Raw genomic sequence first — 15,651 nt, 5'->3', positions numbered from 1 at the left:
ATTGGTTCTAGATAAATTTTGATTTAATTTAATTTAATATTTGATTAGATTTAATCAATTTCTTTATATAGTCCATTAACTCTTTGATTCTAATCTTGGGTCTAACCCAATTAAGAGGATCTGATTTGAGCTAACCCATACTCTCATATTTTATGTGAATGACATTATATTTTTAATTCATAATTTTAGATTTAATTGATTCTACACTTAATTCTTAATTAAGTTTCAGCATCAACATAGATTTAGATTTAGGTTTGAAATAATTTCAATCTTTTTTTTTGTAAATAATTTACAATAAATTTTATGCAAAGATTTTCTGTTCAAAAACTGGATCGACTCAATTAATATTGAGCCAACTACACAAGAAGACTGGGTTAACTCAGTTTAAAACTAAGTCGGCTCAATAATTATACAAACACGATTCATGGAGTTTTAGATCATATCTAAATTTTTTTATGATTCAAAATTTTATTTTTTCATAATTAAAATAATTTTAATCATATAGATTAGATATTTTATTTTTCATATAATTTTGTATCAAATACAACAAACTTAGGGTTTCAAGATTTAAGATTTTGTAAAAAAATAAGTTCTTCCTTTCGTATTCTTCTTCATGAGATCTAATCATATGGCACTCCTACATGCCATAAGAGCACTCCATCAGATGAGAAATGAAGATCTTTAATTCTTTCTTACTCCTATGATCGGACGGTCCGGTGATCAATCCAATCCAAGTACTTGCTAATCGGATCATCTAATCTAATCATATATTATATATGTTTGAATTTAGATCTAATCTAAATTATATCAGATCTGATCATAATCTTAGATCATATCTAAATCAGATCATAAATATCGTATGTAATATAAAAAATCAGATTTTATCAAAGATTAGCACAAACTAGGATAATCTTTTCACTATAAGGGATAAATCCTACGGTAGGATAATCTTGTATCAGTTTGTGCGATCAACCATTAATTAAATTTAGATCAAAATATCACATATCAGATCTAAATAAAATTAAAATTTAAATTTAATATACACATATAATATATTATAACGAATCTAGGCTCTGATACTACTATTAGTGAATGTAGGTGATTTCATGCATGTATTTTAAAATTTTTTTGAAGAAATTATAGTGAAAAGTAATAGATTAATCATATTAATCTAACATGCATATGATCAGATCATTAAATTAATCTACTCTAGGATCTATAACATGATATGTTGCATATAAAATCTGAAATAATCACATAATAAAATCTACATATAAGGATGTAAGTAGTAGATCACATCTACTTCTAATCTGAGTTCAGAACTCGATATCTAAGCATGGATCGATGATCGTCGCTGCTGAAAAATATGATAAGAATGATCCTTGCTGGTTGCTCATAGCCGCACATGCATCCGACCTCTACGAAAAATTCACTCGAAGCTTCGATCTGATCGATCTTCTCGAGAGTGCTAGCTCGTACGAAGACCTTTTTCTTGACTGATCTGGATCATTTCTTCAAATCTTTGAAATATTTTCAGAAATTGAAGATGAACTTCTGGAGGAAAAGAAAAGATAGAAAAAAGATGGAGAAGAAATTATTTTCTCTCTTATTTTGCTCTCTTCCCAAACCATGAGGTAGAAACACTAGAAGACTAGGTTTTGGGCACACCCTAGGAGAGAGGACTCGCCTCTTCTTTTTCACGTCAAGAACCACACCCAAAGCCTTTTAACATGGAGAATTCCTTCTCTGGTCTTTTATATACACAAAAATAAAAAATAGACCCCTTTTTATTGACGTGTAATAGGGTTGGGTGAAGAGTCCTAAGAATCTTGGACTCTTCAAGATATGTTGTCCTTCCACAAATTTCATGCCCCAAAAGAAACAAGAGAGGCCACTTCTTTTATTTTTCTATGTGAAATCAGATCCTAATCTGATTTTCCATGATAAAAATCCTCCTTAAAGTGTCACACACGTAAGGAGAAAAAATAAGTTGGCATGTGGAGTGATTTGGATAAGAATAGATTCTCTTGATAAGAAATATTTTAAAATTTAATTTCAAAACCTTTCTTTTATTAAAACCAAATCAAACTTGGCATGGAGAAAGGGAGGGTGGAGGACTTCTTTGGTGTGAAGAAATCTCATGCAAAATAATTTTGTGCGTGAGGAATGTGGCATCCAAAACTTGGTGGCAGATGGGGAAAGTGTCCAATCCTATATGGACTCTAGGTTTCCTTATTTGAATCCAACTCAAATCACATCTGGTTTAGCCCAAATAAAATATATAAAATCTAATCTAATTAGGTTCATAAATTTTTGATCAAATTTTAATCAAATTAAGAATTTATTGAATCAAAATTCTGATCAAATCAGAAATATTTTTTTCTTAGCGATTAGGTCATCTTATAATCTAATTAGATCAAACCTAATTGAATCTAATTCAATTAAATTTTATTTAATTCTTTTTACTCAATCAAATTGAGCTAATCAGCAATCTAATTACTAATTAATCCTCTATTAATTTACTAACACTTGATGAATAAATTTATTGCAATATTTGTATAAGGTTAACCATCAATCGAATTGACGATTAAGCTCTTGAATGATTCTCAATCGTTGATCAGCTACATGATCAGACAGAAATTTCTTTTAAGTATGATCTCATTGGTTCGAAGCTAAGTTGGTAGTACAGGATTAAATTTTTGAACCAATTAATATAACTATCTAGCAATGATGACCCGACATCCGAATAGATCGAATGATAGCGAAGTAATATTCACGAACCTATTGGTGTATGGTTACCGTATAATTCATCTCTTTGACTCTAATGTTTGAGGATGATCTAAGATTTAACTGTCAATCTTAGATAAGTCATTCACATTATATTCTAATCTTTCAAATCTATCACATAAATTATTCGGATCCAGATTTTGTTAAATTAAAATATATTGATACATTAACTCCTATTAACTTGGAGGGATCAATCCTATCTTAACTCACACACCGACTTGACAAGTACTAGACTGCACCCAAAAATCTTCTGACACTGAATTTAAAATTCAGTTAGTCTGGTATTAAAGTACAGTGAGTTGCTTGCAAGTCATCATGATGATCTCAAGTCGGAGGGATACTTATATCCATACCCTTCGTGAGCTACCCTTGATAGTAGAGTGCTTCGTAGTTGGTTACGTTCAGTGACGATATACTCCTATATCTCACCTGTATGTCATATTAGTGTCTCCACATCATTTGATTATGAGGATAACTAATGCATATAGCATACAACGACCTACACTTGATATCGCTATCGTCCTATTAATAGCATATCGTTTGGTCGCGAACCAATTTAAAGACTATGTGATAAATTCTCCTTTATCGATCAAAATAGTCCTAAGGACTTCATCACAATATAAGAGTTCGTTAGAAGATGTAATCTTATGATGAAAAAGATCAAATAATTTTTATTATTTATCAATTTATATATATATATATATTTATAATTAGCATAATCGTCAAATGATTAGTTTAGGACATATTTTCCAACAGCGAGCTCCAGCTAGAACCCAGACCTGAAATCAGAGGCATACAACCTCCAAGTCCTTGCGAGCAAGAATGGATGCTATCCTATAAGGGTTGAAGGTCGGCCCCACTCTCACCTTGGAACCATCCGAGGTGGCATTATGGACCTGAGCTGCGGAACCCTAGTTGTCTGATGAGCCATGGTCAGAAAATCAACTTCCTATTGAAGTACCAAATCAGGTCATCTCTATTGAGGAGAGTCAAGGAAATAAAGAACTCTACAGACAAAAATCTATAAGAGTCAAAGCTCGGAGCTAACCTACAATGGAGAAAGCCAAAAAAGAGAAGTGAGCGAGCAGCTCGGGGTGGTTGACCTCGAGTTCCAACCTCAAGGAGATCAGATCGAATGGAGCTCCAGTTGAGGTGGTCGATGGTGATCACTAAGAACCCTCATGCCAAAGGCAGCGTCTCCTCCCAGTGAAACAATAAAAGTGAAAAATGAAGGGGGACTAGCTATTTATAGGAGCTCAAACACCTTCGGTCAAGTGACAATTAATTTAGCCATCATGGATGGCTGCCAAGTGGTAGCTTGAGAATGGAGCACATGATCTCCCATGGATCACCAGCATCAACGACCCAGATCAGCAGAAGCAGCGACTTGGACGGGCAGGACCATGACATGTGGCACCCACTCTTCACTTTGCCATTTCACCCATCGAGGTGCATTTATTATGGTCACCCCATCTCCGAACATGGCTCGACCTCCGTCAAGATCTAATTCTTTTTGCTCAATCTCAATTTCAGCTCAGACTCAAGAGTCGAGGACAAGTGCTGGGGATGTCACCCAACCTTGGTTAGAGCCGAAGCTCCTTTGAGCTCGGTTAACATCGAGGACATGTGGTCTGACCTTGCTGACTTAGCCTCCTCAATCGAGGTCGAGGAGGAGGCTGCTCGATTGAGGAGGAGGCTGCCCAATTAGGCAAGCCTCCTAATTTAGAAGGAGATCAATGTTCTAGACACAGTGCACCAAATGAGATAACCATAACCACGTAGGAGCAGATCCATATGATAGTCAAGCAACGGCTAGCCTGCTGGGATGCGATTTTCTTCAACATGATTCAACACCTATAACAGCCACCACTCAAAGTGGGAAGGGCCGCTACTCCCTCTCTATAAATAGAGGGAAAAGGGGGGGCTAGATAAGTCTCAACCCCTTATGAATATTTTTTTCTCTCTCTCTTCTCTGATTATCCACTGGCTTGTGCTTTAAAGGGTCCTTTCTGAAAATATTTCTCTAATTAGGAACTTTGTTTGCAGGTTCAATCTCTACTAGTCGGATGCATTACCCACTTTGGCTCACTCCAACCCGAGCCAACATCAATCTCAGCTCACCATCCATCAGATTCAATAACCTTAGGATCAACTCGAAAATCTAGTTTAATCTCATCAGAGGGAAGAAATAAGACATCTTGATTAAAAAATAAAAAATATTTCACAACTATAAATTTTTTTCATTTATCATGTTCATGTGTATGTTACTCATTATTACAAAAATAGCGATCGTTGTAAACCAAATTGGTTTTTGGAGGTTTGGATTATATTTTTTTATTTATTTATTTTTTTTATTTTGTTAGATGGCCCTTATAATATTATAATAGCGCTTAGTTTTTTTTTAATTTTTTTTTGTTAAACAATGGCTGGTTTTTTAGTTTGACGTATTATACCGGGCATTTTTATTAGACGGCATGTGATTATTAAAAATTTATTCATAAAATTATTTGAAATTTATTAATTATATTATATTTTAATATAAATAAATTTTAAAATTTTGTACTATTATATATTTTATAAAATTATTAAATATATTATTTTTTAAATAAAATTTAAAATTTTACTGTAATCAATAAATTATTTTGAGTTAGGAGGATGCAGCATATGTTTTTGAGAAAATATAGCTGAGAAATAATAAGGAATCGGCAATTTATATAATTAAGTCGCTTGGCTTTGGGAATTGGGCGGCACATAAGCATCACCCCGCGGTTCCGGGCTTATCCGCAAGGAGACGACCCAGATCGGCGGTGACCTGAAGCACTCGAGAACGGCGGTTTCTGGTTGCGGGAGGTAGAGTAGAGCGGGAATAGCGGGATAGCGAGGAGATGTCGTCGCTGGGGACGTCGAGAGGGTTGTTGGAGATCGGGAAGTTCGCGGTGTACGTGACCATCCCGATCGTTCTCACATACGCCGTCGCCACCGACTCCAAGACCCTCCACAAGATCATGGGATTCGTAGGCCACCCTTCTCTCTCTTTATTACGTATATTTCTATTCCTCTATCTGTTCCAAATTTATTCTGTTATGGTTGCGGGAATAGGTACTCAAAGATGAGATCGGGGGTTTGGAAGAATGCTTCAGATTTTAGGGGTTGGAAAAGCTATGAAAAACAAATAGTTGTTAGGATGGGATTCTGGGAGCATCCCACTACCTTATAGTGCATACTTATGGTGGGTTCATTCGTTCTACATTTTTTGATATGTTCTCCGTTTCTCTCTCTCTTTTTTTTTTTTTTTTCCCCCAAAAAAGAAAAAAAAAAAAAAAGAAAAACAAAAGAAAGAAGAATGTAGGCACTTAGGGTTCAATCGCATTCCAATCGTTTTTGAAAGGTTTGTTTGAATCTGAACTGATTTAGCATGAGTATTGGGGACTTTGAGGACTGCCTTTGTGGGTTCGAGAAGTAAGAGGGGCAAGCCGCGCACTCAGTATATAAAGTTAACGAATGAAAATGCTGAAGGAATGAGAAAGCGAGTTTTATTATTATTCTTATTATTATTTTAAATGAGAGAGCTAAGGAATGATCATGAAGAGGTTTTGCCTGATGTCAATAGCGTGGAGACAAAAAAAAAAAAAAAATAGTTGGATGATGAATGATGAAAATACTCTGTTCCCCTCCTTCGTGGTGGAAAATATCATGCGGTATACCACTGTAGAACTAATTTCTTGAAAATATTTTGGGGATGTTAGCAGGAAACAATAATTCTGGGGATCCAACTAAGCACAGTAGAGCTAGATGGAAAAAAAGATTCGCATGTAGGAGATCTGATGAAAGAGAGTCTATTGACCTTGAGAGTGAGTCTGAGGAGAATAATGAGGAGATTGTTTTTGGGATGGAGGGAGTCGAGAACTGTACAGGCCTAGACCTGATTGCTTCTTGATGATGTTTGATAGTTTGAGTATTCCATCAGAAATTATAAATGATATTTGTTTGTTTTTCTTTTCCTTCCTCTTTTGATTATGGGATCAATGCAATTCTTTTTACCTTGATACCCTCTTGAAAACAAGAAGGGTCAAAGAATTTTACTGTTAATTGGCCTGTTCGAGGATGCATATAAATTATTGTGTTGGACAACTGCCCTTCACTTAAGGGAGTTCACAAAACCTGTACCATACCATCACCCTACCTAGTCAGATGAGTATTGATGTTATTGCTATGGAAAGACGGCAAACTAAGAGCGGGGGAATTGTTCCAGTGGGGAATGTTTGGACGTCAACTTTGCTGATTGGATGTCATTGCTACAAAGTGGAAAGAAGAAAAACTAAGAGTGTGGATGCTTTTAGGATTTCTGTAACTGAATTCTCCTTAACCCTCCAATTATATCTGATGATCCATGGTGGACCTGAAGTCAACTTTGCAGATCAATGTGTCATCTCCTGCCACATCTTTTGCTGGAACCCTCTTTCCTTATATATATTGTTGGACTTCTAAGTGGACTAGGTGATATCTTTCTTTCTCTTCTATTTACCTTGTAGCGGCCCTTTGCACATTACATTAACTCCATCTAATATGCTTAAACCTTAAGATATATAATAGACCAAGTATTTTCCATAAGAAAGTAGAACAAGCCATAGGATGTAGCACATATCTATCAATGGGGAAGGAGATTTCAGTTACATGACATATGTGTCAATGAGGAATAGGCCTTTGTGAGATAGCATTAACAAGTATGAAAATGGCTAGATAAGATGTGGTGGACCTGTGCTCGAACCGTCTCCTTCAATTTTTCTAATCCTAGTGCCATTCCAGAAGTTGATGAAAGAACTACTGTATGTGCTTGACTAGCTTAGTCATCCCGAAAACTGCGCCCCCCCTCCCCGTGATTCCACTATTTCTCTTTCTGAATCTGGTGAAGAAACTGTATTTTGATCACCCGCTACCTCTCTCTCCCCTACCATGTTAGATGGCTCATTCATGAATGACTTTCCTTTCATGCATGCTTGCTTCACTTTCCTTTCATGCATGCTTGCTTCTATCAAGGATAACTTGAGCCTAAGGCATGAAATTTCACAAATATGAATGCAGACACACATGCACTCACAGAGAGAGAGAGAGAGAGAGAGAGAGAGAGAGAGAGAGGCAGAGGCAGACCTTTTTTTCTTTCCTAGTCAAGACTGTACAAGAACTTTTCGTGGTAATTAGTTGACATGTTTTCATAATTTTACGTATTCTATTTTGATTTTGAAAAATATTTTTCTAGTTTCAATTCATCTTAAATGATTCCTGACCTAATGCTCTTCTCTATTTTGAAAACATGCAGTACAAGCCAATTGCCTACTATTCGTTGTTGGCTTTACTGTATCACTAATGACTCTTTTATGGCAGTAGCTTCAGCTTATGAGCGATGAATGATACTCAGCTTGTCAGCCACTAGGGAGTTTTGTCATGTAGAGCATGAAACTTGTATTGAATATCATGAGGGTTAATAGTAGGAAATAGTGTATATAGTGTATGTATTTTACATCCGTGCCTCTATGGGAATCATATCTCTGATGTCATAGAGCCCCCCTATTGACCCTTGAGGATCGCAACCTTCAAGAGGGTTATGTTAACTGTCTCCTTGAAGTCATAGAATGACTTTACACCTATCCTTACAGGCTTTTAGGTTGTTTTGCAAGTCCATCCTGAAGTAAAATTTTGAGACTCTTACTCCTTTGTGCTTCTTTTGTGCCTGTTCAAATCTCAAGGCTTCATGCAAATGTGCCTTTAAACACAATCAATAGGATTTAGCCTTTTTCCTAGCCAATAACTAACATCTCATTGTTTCATTTTCTTTCTAGGTTTCACATGTCTGATTCTTGATTGAACTTTTAATGCTTTTCCTTAACTATAACTTGTAGCAATTTTTTTGGAACAAAAAAAAAAAAAAAACAGAGTCCAGGTGCTCAGGATATAATCATACACATAACTAAGAAGCTTAAAATATTTATTAGTGTTGACTTAGGACATTGAACAAACACACAAAGCAACTATTAATGGCTGAATTGGCAAAGAAACCTTCTACTTTTGCTTATTTATGTCAGGATATTTGTTTCTCAATTGCCTATATATTATGATTCATGTAACTCATTATTTCTTGCTTTTATCGGAATCTCTTGGAAGTATTTGCATGAAATGTTGGAGTTATGAAATTCTTTTAGGAACTCATGCAGACTTGGAGTGTTGTCTAAATGGTTTTAATCATGATCAAAATTATGTTGGCATGTAGCGAATCATGGATTATTTACTTCTATGAAATCACCAGAGAATTTGCGAGTTTCGTGAGCTCTATTTGCTCAATTTTGCATTTGTATTCACATTGATCTCATAATTCAGTTTATTAAAAGAGCATGGACTTTCCTTATCTTGATCCAATAATTCAGAGAAACTCGGATTTGGAACACTTCATAGCTTGGATTTTCATTTTTAAAGTAGGAAAATCCTGTCTATCCTTAAGAATGAGAATTTACTTTGCTTTATAATTATTTGGCGAGTGTTGATTATGTTTTATATGCAGCGTCATTATGTGGTTTATCCTCCTGAGGGTCCTCGGCCCCCATCACCAGAGGAACTACGAGAGATGGCACGAGAGATGGCTCGCAAGAAGAACAACAATTGAATGAGCTGCTGTTCAACCGTGATGGCAGTGGTAAACTTTATATGCTATTATGCAGTTGAAACTTATAGAGGTTTAATAGGTTATTGAAGTTATGATGGGCCTTTGCTCTCGAAAAAATGAGGGTCATCTACTCAATCTCTAGCCTTGAAGGTGCAACTTATCAGCAAAGGAATTCCTAAAACATCTAGAATTTTCTGTGTTGAGTACATTCCTGTATGTATTATAAATAACTGTGAAAGACCACTTAAATTTTTCAAATAAATATTCTTATGAATGGCAGGGGGACTGTTGTCACAGAGCTGGCTTGTGAATTATTTGGTTTGTTAAATTCAGAAAAAACGCAAAAACCTAACCAAAATTGTCAGGGAAACTTGAAAAATAATAATAAGTAAAAAATGTACAGGATGCAATTTTATTGATATATGGTAAATAGAGAAACAAGCAAGGAAAGGCCATGGTGACATCAACATTACTACGACAGCAGCATAAGATAATGCTATTAATATGTAATCTAAGTGTCTTTAATAAATAACTTGTGAATAATGTATAGAATTGATTAGGTATCAGGATATTTCAAGAATGATCTGTAGACTGCATTGCTTGAAATGGTTCAAAAAACCACTCAGCCAAAGAAAAATTCAAAAGTAGTTCATAAACCTTTTTAGTACTTGAAGAGCTATTGTGGCTATTGTTATATTCTCCAAGTTCGCAGCATTTAAGACCCACCCAGCATATTGATGTAAGCAGATCGGGTGTGAATATACTAAAGGGTTCTGGAAATTTGGCTGGTTGTGTACTTGGAATATGATCAACTTGTGGAGCTTGAATCAGATAATAATGATGCTACATTACTTCTAAAATTTTCAGCACTGCACTCGACGTTACCAACTGCTAGACGCAAAATTGCATGCTGAGTTTGCAGATTAATTTTATCTGACTTTCTGCTTTAATTCCAAAGAAAGTGGAATAATTAATTACTGGCTCCTGTTTATCCTCCTCTTTCACTTGATTGGTTTGTTGAGATTTTCGTTTCATTGGCTGATATTTGTGAAAACTAACCATACTTGACCATCAAATGACCAAAATTGGTGCAGTAATGGCATATAACTATTTTTCTGTAGGGAATAATAGCTGTTCATTTTGACAAGCTAATAGATCAGTTATGAGGTCTCTTAAGTGTGTTTTTGGAAACAAATCATTTAACCATTTAAAACATATTTGTTTCTCAAAAACTAACATATTTCTTCTGGCAGTTATGTTTATCAACCAGCATAAATATATTGTTCAGTTTCACGAATCCAGAGGTTGTTTGGCCATTCCATGATGTGAGATTAACTGAAAGAAACAAAATTGTTGCTTTAAAGTGCCACAGCTACAAATGAATAAAACCACCTTGTTGCATTTGCCATATGAAATCTTGCATGCTGATTCAATGTGACATTCTTATATCAAAAGCTGAAGGCTTCTGATTTTACCATTAGATCTGGTTGCGTGATACTTGCTATGGAGGTATAATAATCTAAGGAAGCTTAAGATAAGAAATTTCATCTTAACGAATCAACAGCTGAAACTTTGAATGAGCCTAACCTTGTAATCAAGTGGAGAAAGAAGCCAAACATTAATCTATAAGCTGGCGAGACACCTTATTTTTCCTTTCTCACTGACATCTTCATCTTCACCCATAAACAGTTGGCTGCATAAGTTCCATCGTAGAAATTCTGTTAATGAGTTGGAGGCCAGCAGTGACCAGATCCTTTGAAATATTATAACCAATGGTTTCTAGGCGCCCAAAAGATTCTCGCTGGCCTTTGTCCATATTAGTTTGGGAGATAGCTCTTGTAAGATGTGTTTTGAGCTGAACAATGCTGGCCCGACAATTGTCCAAATCCAACACTCCATGCCCTTCAGAAGTTTCTATAAATATGAGCACCATGAATGCACTACTCAGAACAATGTCTTTGCCTTACGCTCCAATGGCTCCCTGGAACGTCCCTTCCTCTCTTTTCCTCCTCACACTTCTTTCACTAATGTGCTCTGCATCCCAAAGCTCCAGTCTCTTTAGAGAGTATATTGGAGCAGGGTCTAATTGTGTCAGCTTCTCCGATGTCCCCATACATCCAGGCGTCGATTTCCACTTCATTCTCTCCTTTGCAATAGACTACACCACATCCAAGCACCCCACTCCCACGAATGGAGAATTCAACATCTTTTGGGATGATGACAACCTCACCCCCTCACATGTTACCTCCATTAAGCAAAGCCATGGCAATGTGAAGGTTGCTCTTAGCCTGGGGGGCGATAGCTTGGGCGATGGCAATGGCGATGTATACTTCCATCCTTCCTCCATCGATTCATGGGTTGCCAATGCCGTCACCTCGCTGTCGAGAATCATAAGCTCATACAATTTGGACGGCATCGATATTGACTATGAGCACTTCATGGCTGATCCTGATACATTTGCTGAGTGCATTGGACGGCTGCTGACAATACTAAAGAACTACGGGTTGATATCGTTTGCATCGATAGCTCCTTTCGAAGATGATGCGGTCCAGAGCCATTATTTAGCTCTTTGGAGGAAGTATGGACATGTAATTGACTATGTCAATTTCCAGTTCTATGCATATGATGCGAACACGACCGTGTCTCAGTTTCTGAGATACTTTGAGATGCAGAGGTCCAACTACGATGGAGGGAAGATATTGGCGAGTTTGACCACAGATAAGGGCAGCAGTGGAGGACTGTCGCCAGAACATGGGTTCTTTAATGCATCTAGATTGCTCAAGTCGGAAGGAAAACTGAATGGTATCTTTATTTGGTCTGCAGATGACTCCAAGAGCAATGGCTTTCGCTATGAGAAGCAATCACAGGACCTGCTGGCAAGTGCCTGTTCGTATTAGTCAGCTACTAGATTTTATCTCTTTGAAGTGTGGAATTGGGCTATGTACCAAAAAAAGTGTGAAATTCGACTAGAGTCGATCTAGATCCAACATACATTGGACCTGATCCACACTAAACCATTCTTAAAATTGAGAATTGATATGAGTTCCAAGCTAAGACCTGATCTACTTTGATTGGTATGAATATAAAGACATGTTGACTGGATAGGACCAAAATGGTCCAGAGTAGATCCCGAAAAAATTAATTAAAAAGATTTAGACCGAATTTAGATAATTGAATCTACCTAAAATTGGACCTAACCCATCCAAGTCTATATATTAGATCCTGGTTAAACTATAAGCACTTCAGGTTTGATCCTAGTTAAACTGGATGCAGACTTAAGCTAACCAACATAGCCTCATTCTCTTCCCTTTATACCTAGAGGTACTCCATATTACTGAAAATCATACGACCGTTCTTGATCTTATTATCGTTGGTTGAATAATGTTTCAACTTATTCCGGGTAAATGACAGATATATTATGATGAACTCACAAGCTATTCATAATTAATTCAAGAAAGCTTTAAATTAGTTCAACATTTCTATTAAAAAAAAAAATTAACAATGTCGTACGCTGTTACTAGTGACCAATGCAAGTGTGCCCAAGACCAATTGGACTCGAGATGGGCAAGCAACGCCGTAAGACACGATGCCTGATAACATGCTTGCCATGTAATAATCCACAGATTAAGCACATCTCCTGCAGCCCTTTGCAATACAATACATGTGGGCATGATATATTTTGGAACTACAAACTTGAAAGAACGTGACCTACACGATACCACATTGCTACAATCCAAAAGTTTCAGCGTTATCGTCCAACTTCGTTTGCCGGTACCCCTCTTCTAAAGTTACCGTACCGTTGTATACTACTCAATAACAGACAGACTACTAGTGGAGAAACCATCCAAGCTAGCCATGCATCGGTCCACACCTTTCCCCTTCTGGACATCCAAATTCACAAGCTCCATGCCTTTCCATCCACCACTGAAGTCTATAAATAGAACAACATTGAAGTCCATTCCTCACCGAACAAAAGAACACCATCACTTGCCTTCAAATGGCTTCCTCAAACCTCCGCTCTTCCCTCCTCCAACTCCTCCAAGTCCTCCTCATCCTTCTCGCACCAGCATCAGCTGCTGACTCCAATCTCTTCAGGGAATACATCGGAGCCGAGTTCGATGGCGTCCGGTTCTCCGATGTCCCCATCAACCCTGGTGTCGAATTCCACTTCATCCTCTCCTTTGCAATAGACTACACCTCCGATTCCCCGACTCCTACTAATGGTCGGTTCAACATCTTCTGGGACACCGACAACCTCTCCCCCTCGCAGGTAGCTGCCATCAAGCAGAGCCATGGCAATGTTAAGGTTGCACTCAGCCTTGGTGGAGATAGTGTTGGCAGTGGCTCAGCATATTTCCAGCCATCTTCCATAGATTCTTGGGTCCGCAATGCTGTCAGTTCGCTGACAAGAATCATCAAACAGTACCATTTGGATGGTATTGATATTGACTATGAGCACTTCCATGCCGATCCCGATACCTTCGCAGAGTGTATTGGGCAGTTAGTGACGAGGCTAAAGAACAATGGTGTCATCTCATTTGCTTCCATTGCTCCTTATGATGATGATGAAGTCCAGAGCCATTACTTGGCCTTGTGGAGGAAGTATGGGCATGTCATAGACTATGTCAACTTCCAATTCTATGCCTACGATTCAAGCACAACGGTATCTCAGTTTCTGAGCTATTTCGCACAACAGAGCTCCAATTACAATGGAGGGAAAGTATTGGCAAGTTTTGCGACAGATGGAAGTGGAGGGTTATCGCCAGAAAACGGCTTCTTCCGTGCATGCAACACTCTCAGGAAGCAGGGGAAGCTTCATGGCATCTTTGTTTGGTCTGCAGATGACTCCATGAGCGATGGTTTCCCCTACGAGAAGGAGTCGCAAAACATGCTGGCGAGCTCTCATTAATCTCAGTTAACGTATAAAGTTTCAGCTATCATGCATGAAGTGCTGTAATTGGTGTTCTTGCGAAAGGTGTTGAACCGAAAATAGTAAACTATACATGGAGTGAATGAAGAAAGCCTGTAATTTGGTATAAATTAGTATTATGAAGAAAGAGTGCTGCTTCAAATTTAAGGTCTGCCATAGATTTCTTCTTTCCTTTTCAAGGTTCGATATAGGTCTGTGTTCATGTTTTCCATAAACCTTGTGGTTAATTAAATCCTTTAATGAGAGGCATCTCTGATAACAAGCCGTCATTCCTTGGCACTCATTTATAAAATAACACATGAATATAAAAGCCCTTATGCATACGACCAACTTGTTGCAACTAGGTTCAGAAACAAAGGGGGAAAAAATTGAACAGCTTTTTTTCTTGCCTGCTATCCCTTTCAAAGTTATCCAAGCTCAAACATAATTGAAGTCTATCTTTTTAATGAACATACAATAATTTAAGTGTTTTTACCAAAGCAATAGACCATACCTGGTATAGCCCTTCCCCTACATTGATGACTATCCAAATCCTGGCAAAGGTTTAACTTAAACACAAATGTTGGTACAAGTACTTACCAACTTAGTAAGTTGGCACTCCATGACCAGAATTTATTATTCTGCTGCCAAAAAATAGTTTTATTATTCTGCTGTAAGAAGCTTGGTTAGACAACTTAAAGCTGCTTGTCCTGAACTGATCCAAGGAATGGTTCAAGTGGAAGTCCTCCGCCGAATTCACACAATCTTCTATGGGGAGCGATATGATAGGCTTCAAACATTTACCTTCGAAGATTTCGATGTTAAAACATGATAGAATCACATGAGTGGCGTAGAGCACATACCCTGAACAAGAGAAAAGGTTGCTAATCAACTGATTGGCAAGCATGATTATCTTCAGCATCAGTCTACCCAAAGGAGCCATAAGACCTTGCTATAAAATTCTGATAGATGGTTCTGCTAGGTTCTTCGATAGAGCATTGTAAGCCTAGGCTACATGGTAAAATAAGCTATGATGGGTTTCAAACTCAATAGAGCATCTCACACAGCACAAAGAGCAAGTATGAGAAGCCATAGCTGGTAGATGTTTTTTGCCTTCTAATATTTTTAATATGTTTCAAGTTTGAGCCTCATATTTTGACAATCAGCTGTCAACTGACTACCAACCACCCTTCCTTTTCATTAGTGTCCAGGCAAACATCTATGGTTTTTGAGAGGAATATACAGAAGGCTGCCCATCTAAGTTCCAAAGACCTTGCAGCAAATCCAAAATATTAAATAG

At 37.3% G+C, this 15,651-nt stretch overlaps 3 protein-coding genes across 3 annotated transcripts; all 3 read left to right on the top strand.

Moving 5' to 3' along the window:
- The first annotated feature begins 5,517 nt into the window (after positions 1–5,517).
- Positions 5,518–9,721, top strand: LOC105055748 (uncharacterized). The gene is made up of 2 exons (XM_010937715.3): positions 5,518–5,801; positions 9,341–9,721. The coding sequence occupies exons 1-2, from the start codon at positions 5,673–5,675 to the stop codon at positions 9,440–9,442; spliced, it is 231 nt and encodes a 76-aa protein (XP_010936017.1). The 5' UTR covers positions 5,518–5,672; the 3' UTR covers positions 9,443–9,721.
- Positions 9,722–11,382: 1,661 nt separating this feature from the next.
- LOC105056790 (chitinase 2-like) lies at positions 11,383–12,525 on the top strand. The gene has a single exon (XM_010939105.4). The coding sequence runs from the start codon at positions 11,395–11,397 to the stop codon at positions 12,337–12,339; it is 945 nt and encodes a 314-aa protein (XP_010937407.3). The 5' UTR covers positions 11,383–11,394; the 3' UTR covers positions 12,340–12,525.
- Positions 12,526–13,056: 531 nt separating this feature from the next.
- LOC105055741 (chitinase 2-like) lies at positions 13,057–14,514 on the top strand. The gene has a single exon (XM_010937703.4). It carries the CDS (start codon positions 13,440–13,442, stop codon positions 14,349–14,351), a length of 912 nt encoding a protein of 303 aa, XP_010936005.1. The 5' UTR covers positions 13,057–13,439; the 3' UTR covers positions 14,352–14,514.
- The last annotated feature ends 1,137 nt before the right edge of the window (positions 14,515–15,651 follow it).

This window comes from Elaeis guineensis, chromosome 2 (assembly GCF_000442705.2).
Source record: "Elaeis guineensis isolate ETL-2024a chromosome 2, EG11, whole genome shotgun sequence".
Classification (NCBI taxonomy): domain Eukaryota; kingdom Viridiplantae; phylum Streptophyta; class Magnoliopsida; order Arecales; family Arecaceae; genus Elaeis; species Elaeis guineensis.
This window is presented reverse-complemented; position numbering and strand designations above follow the sequence as displayed.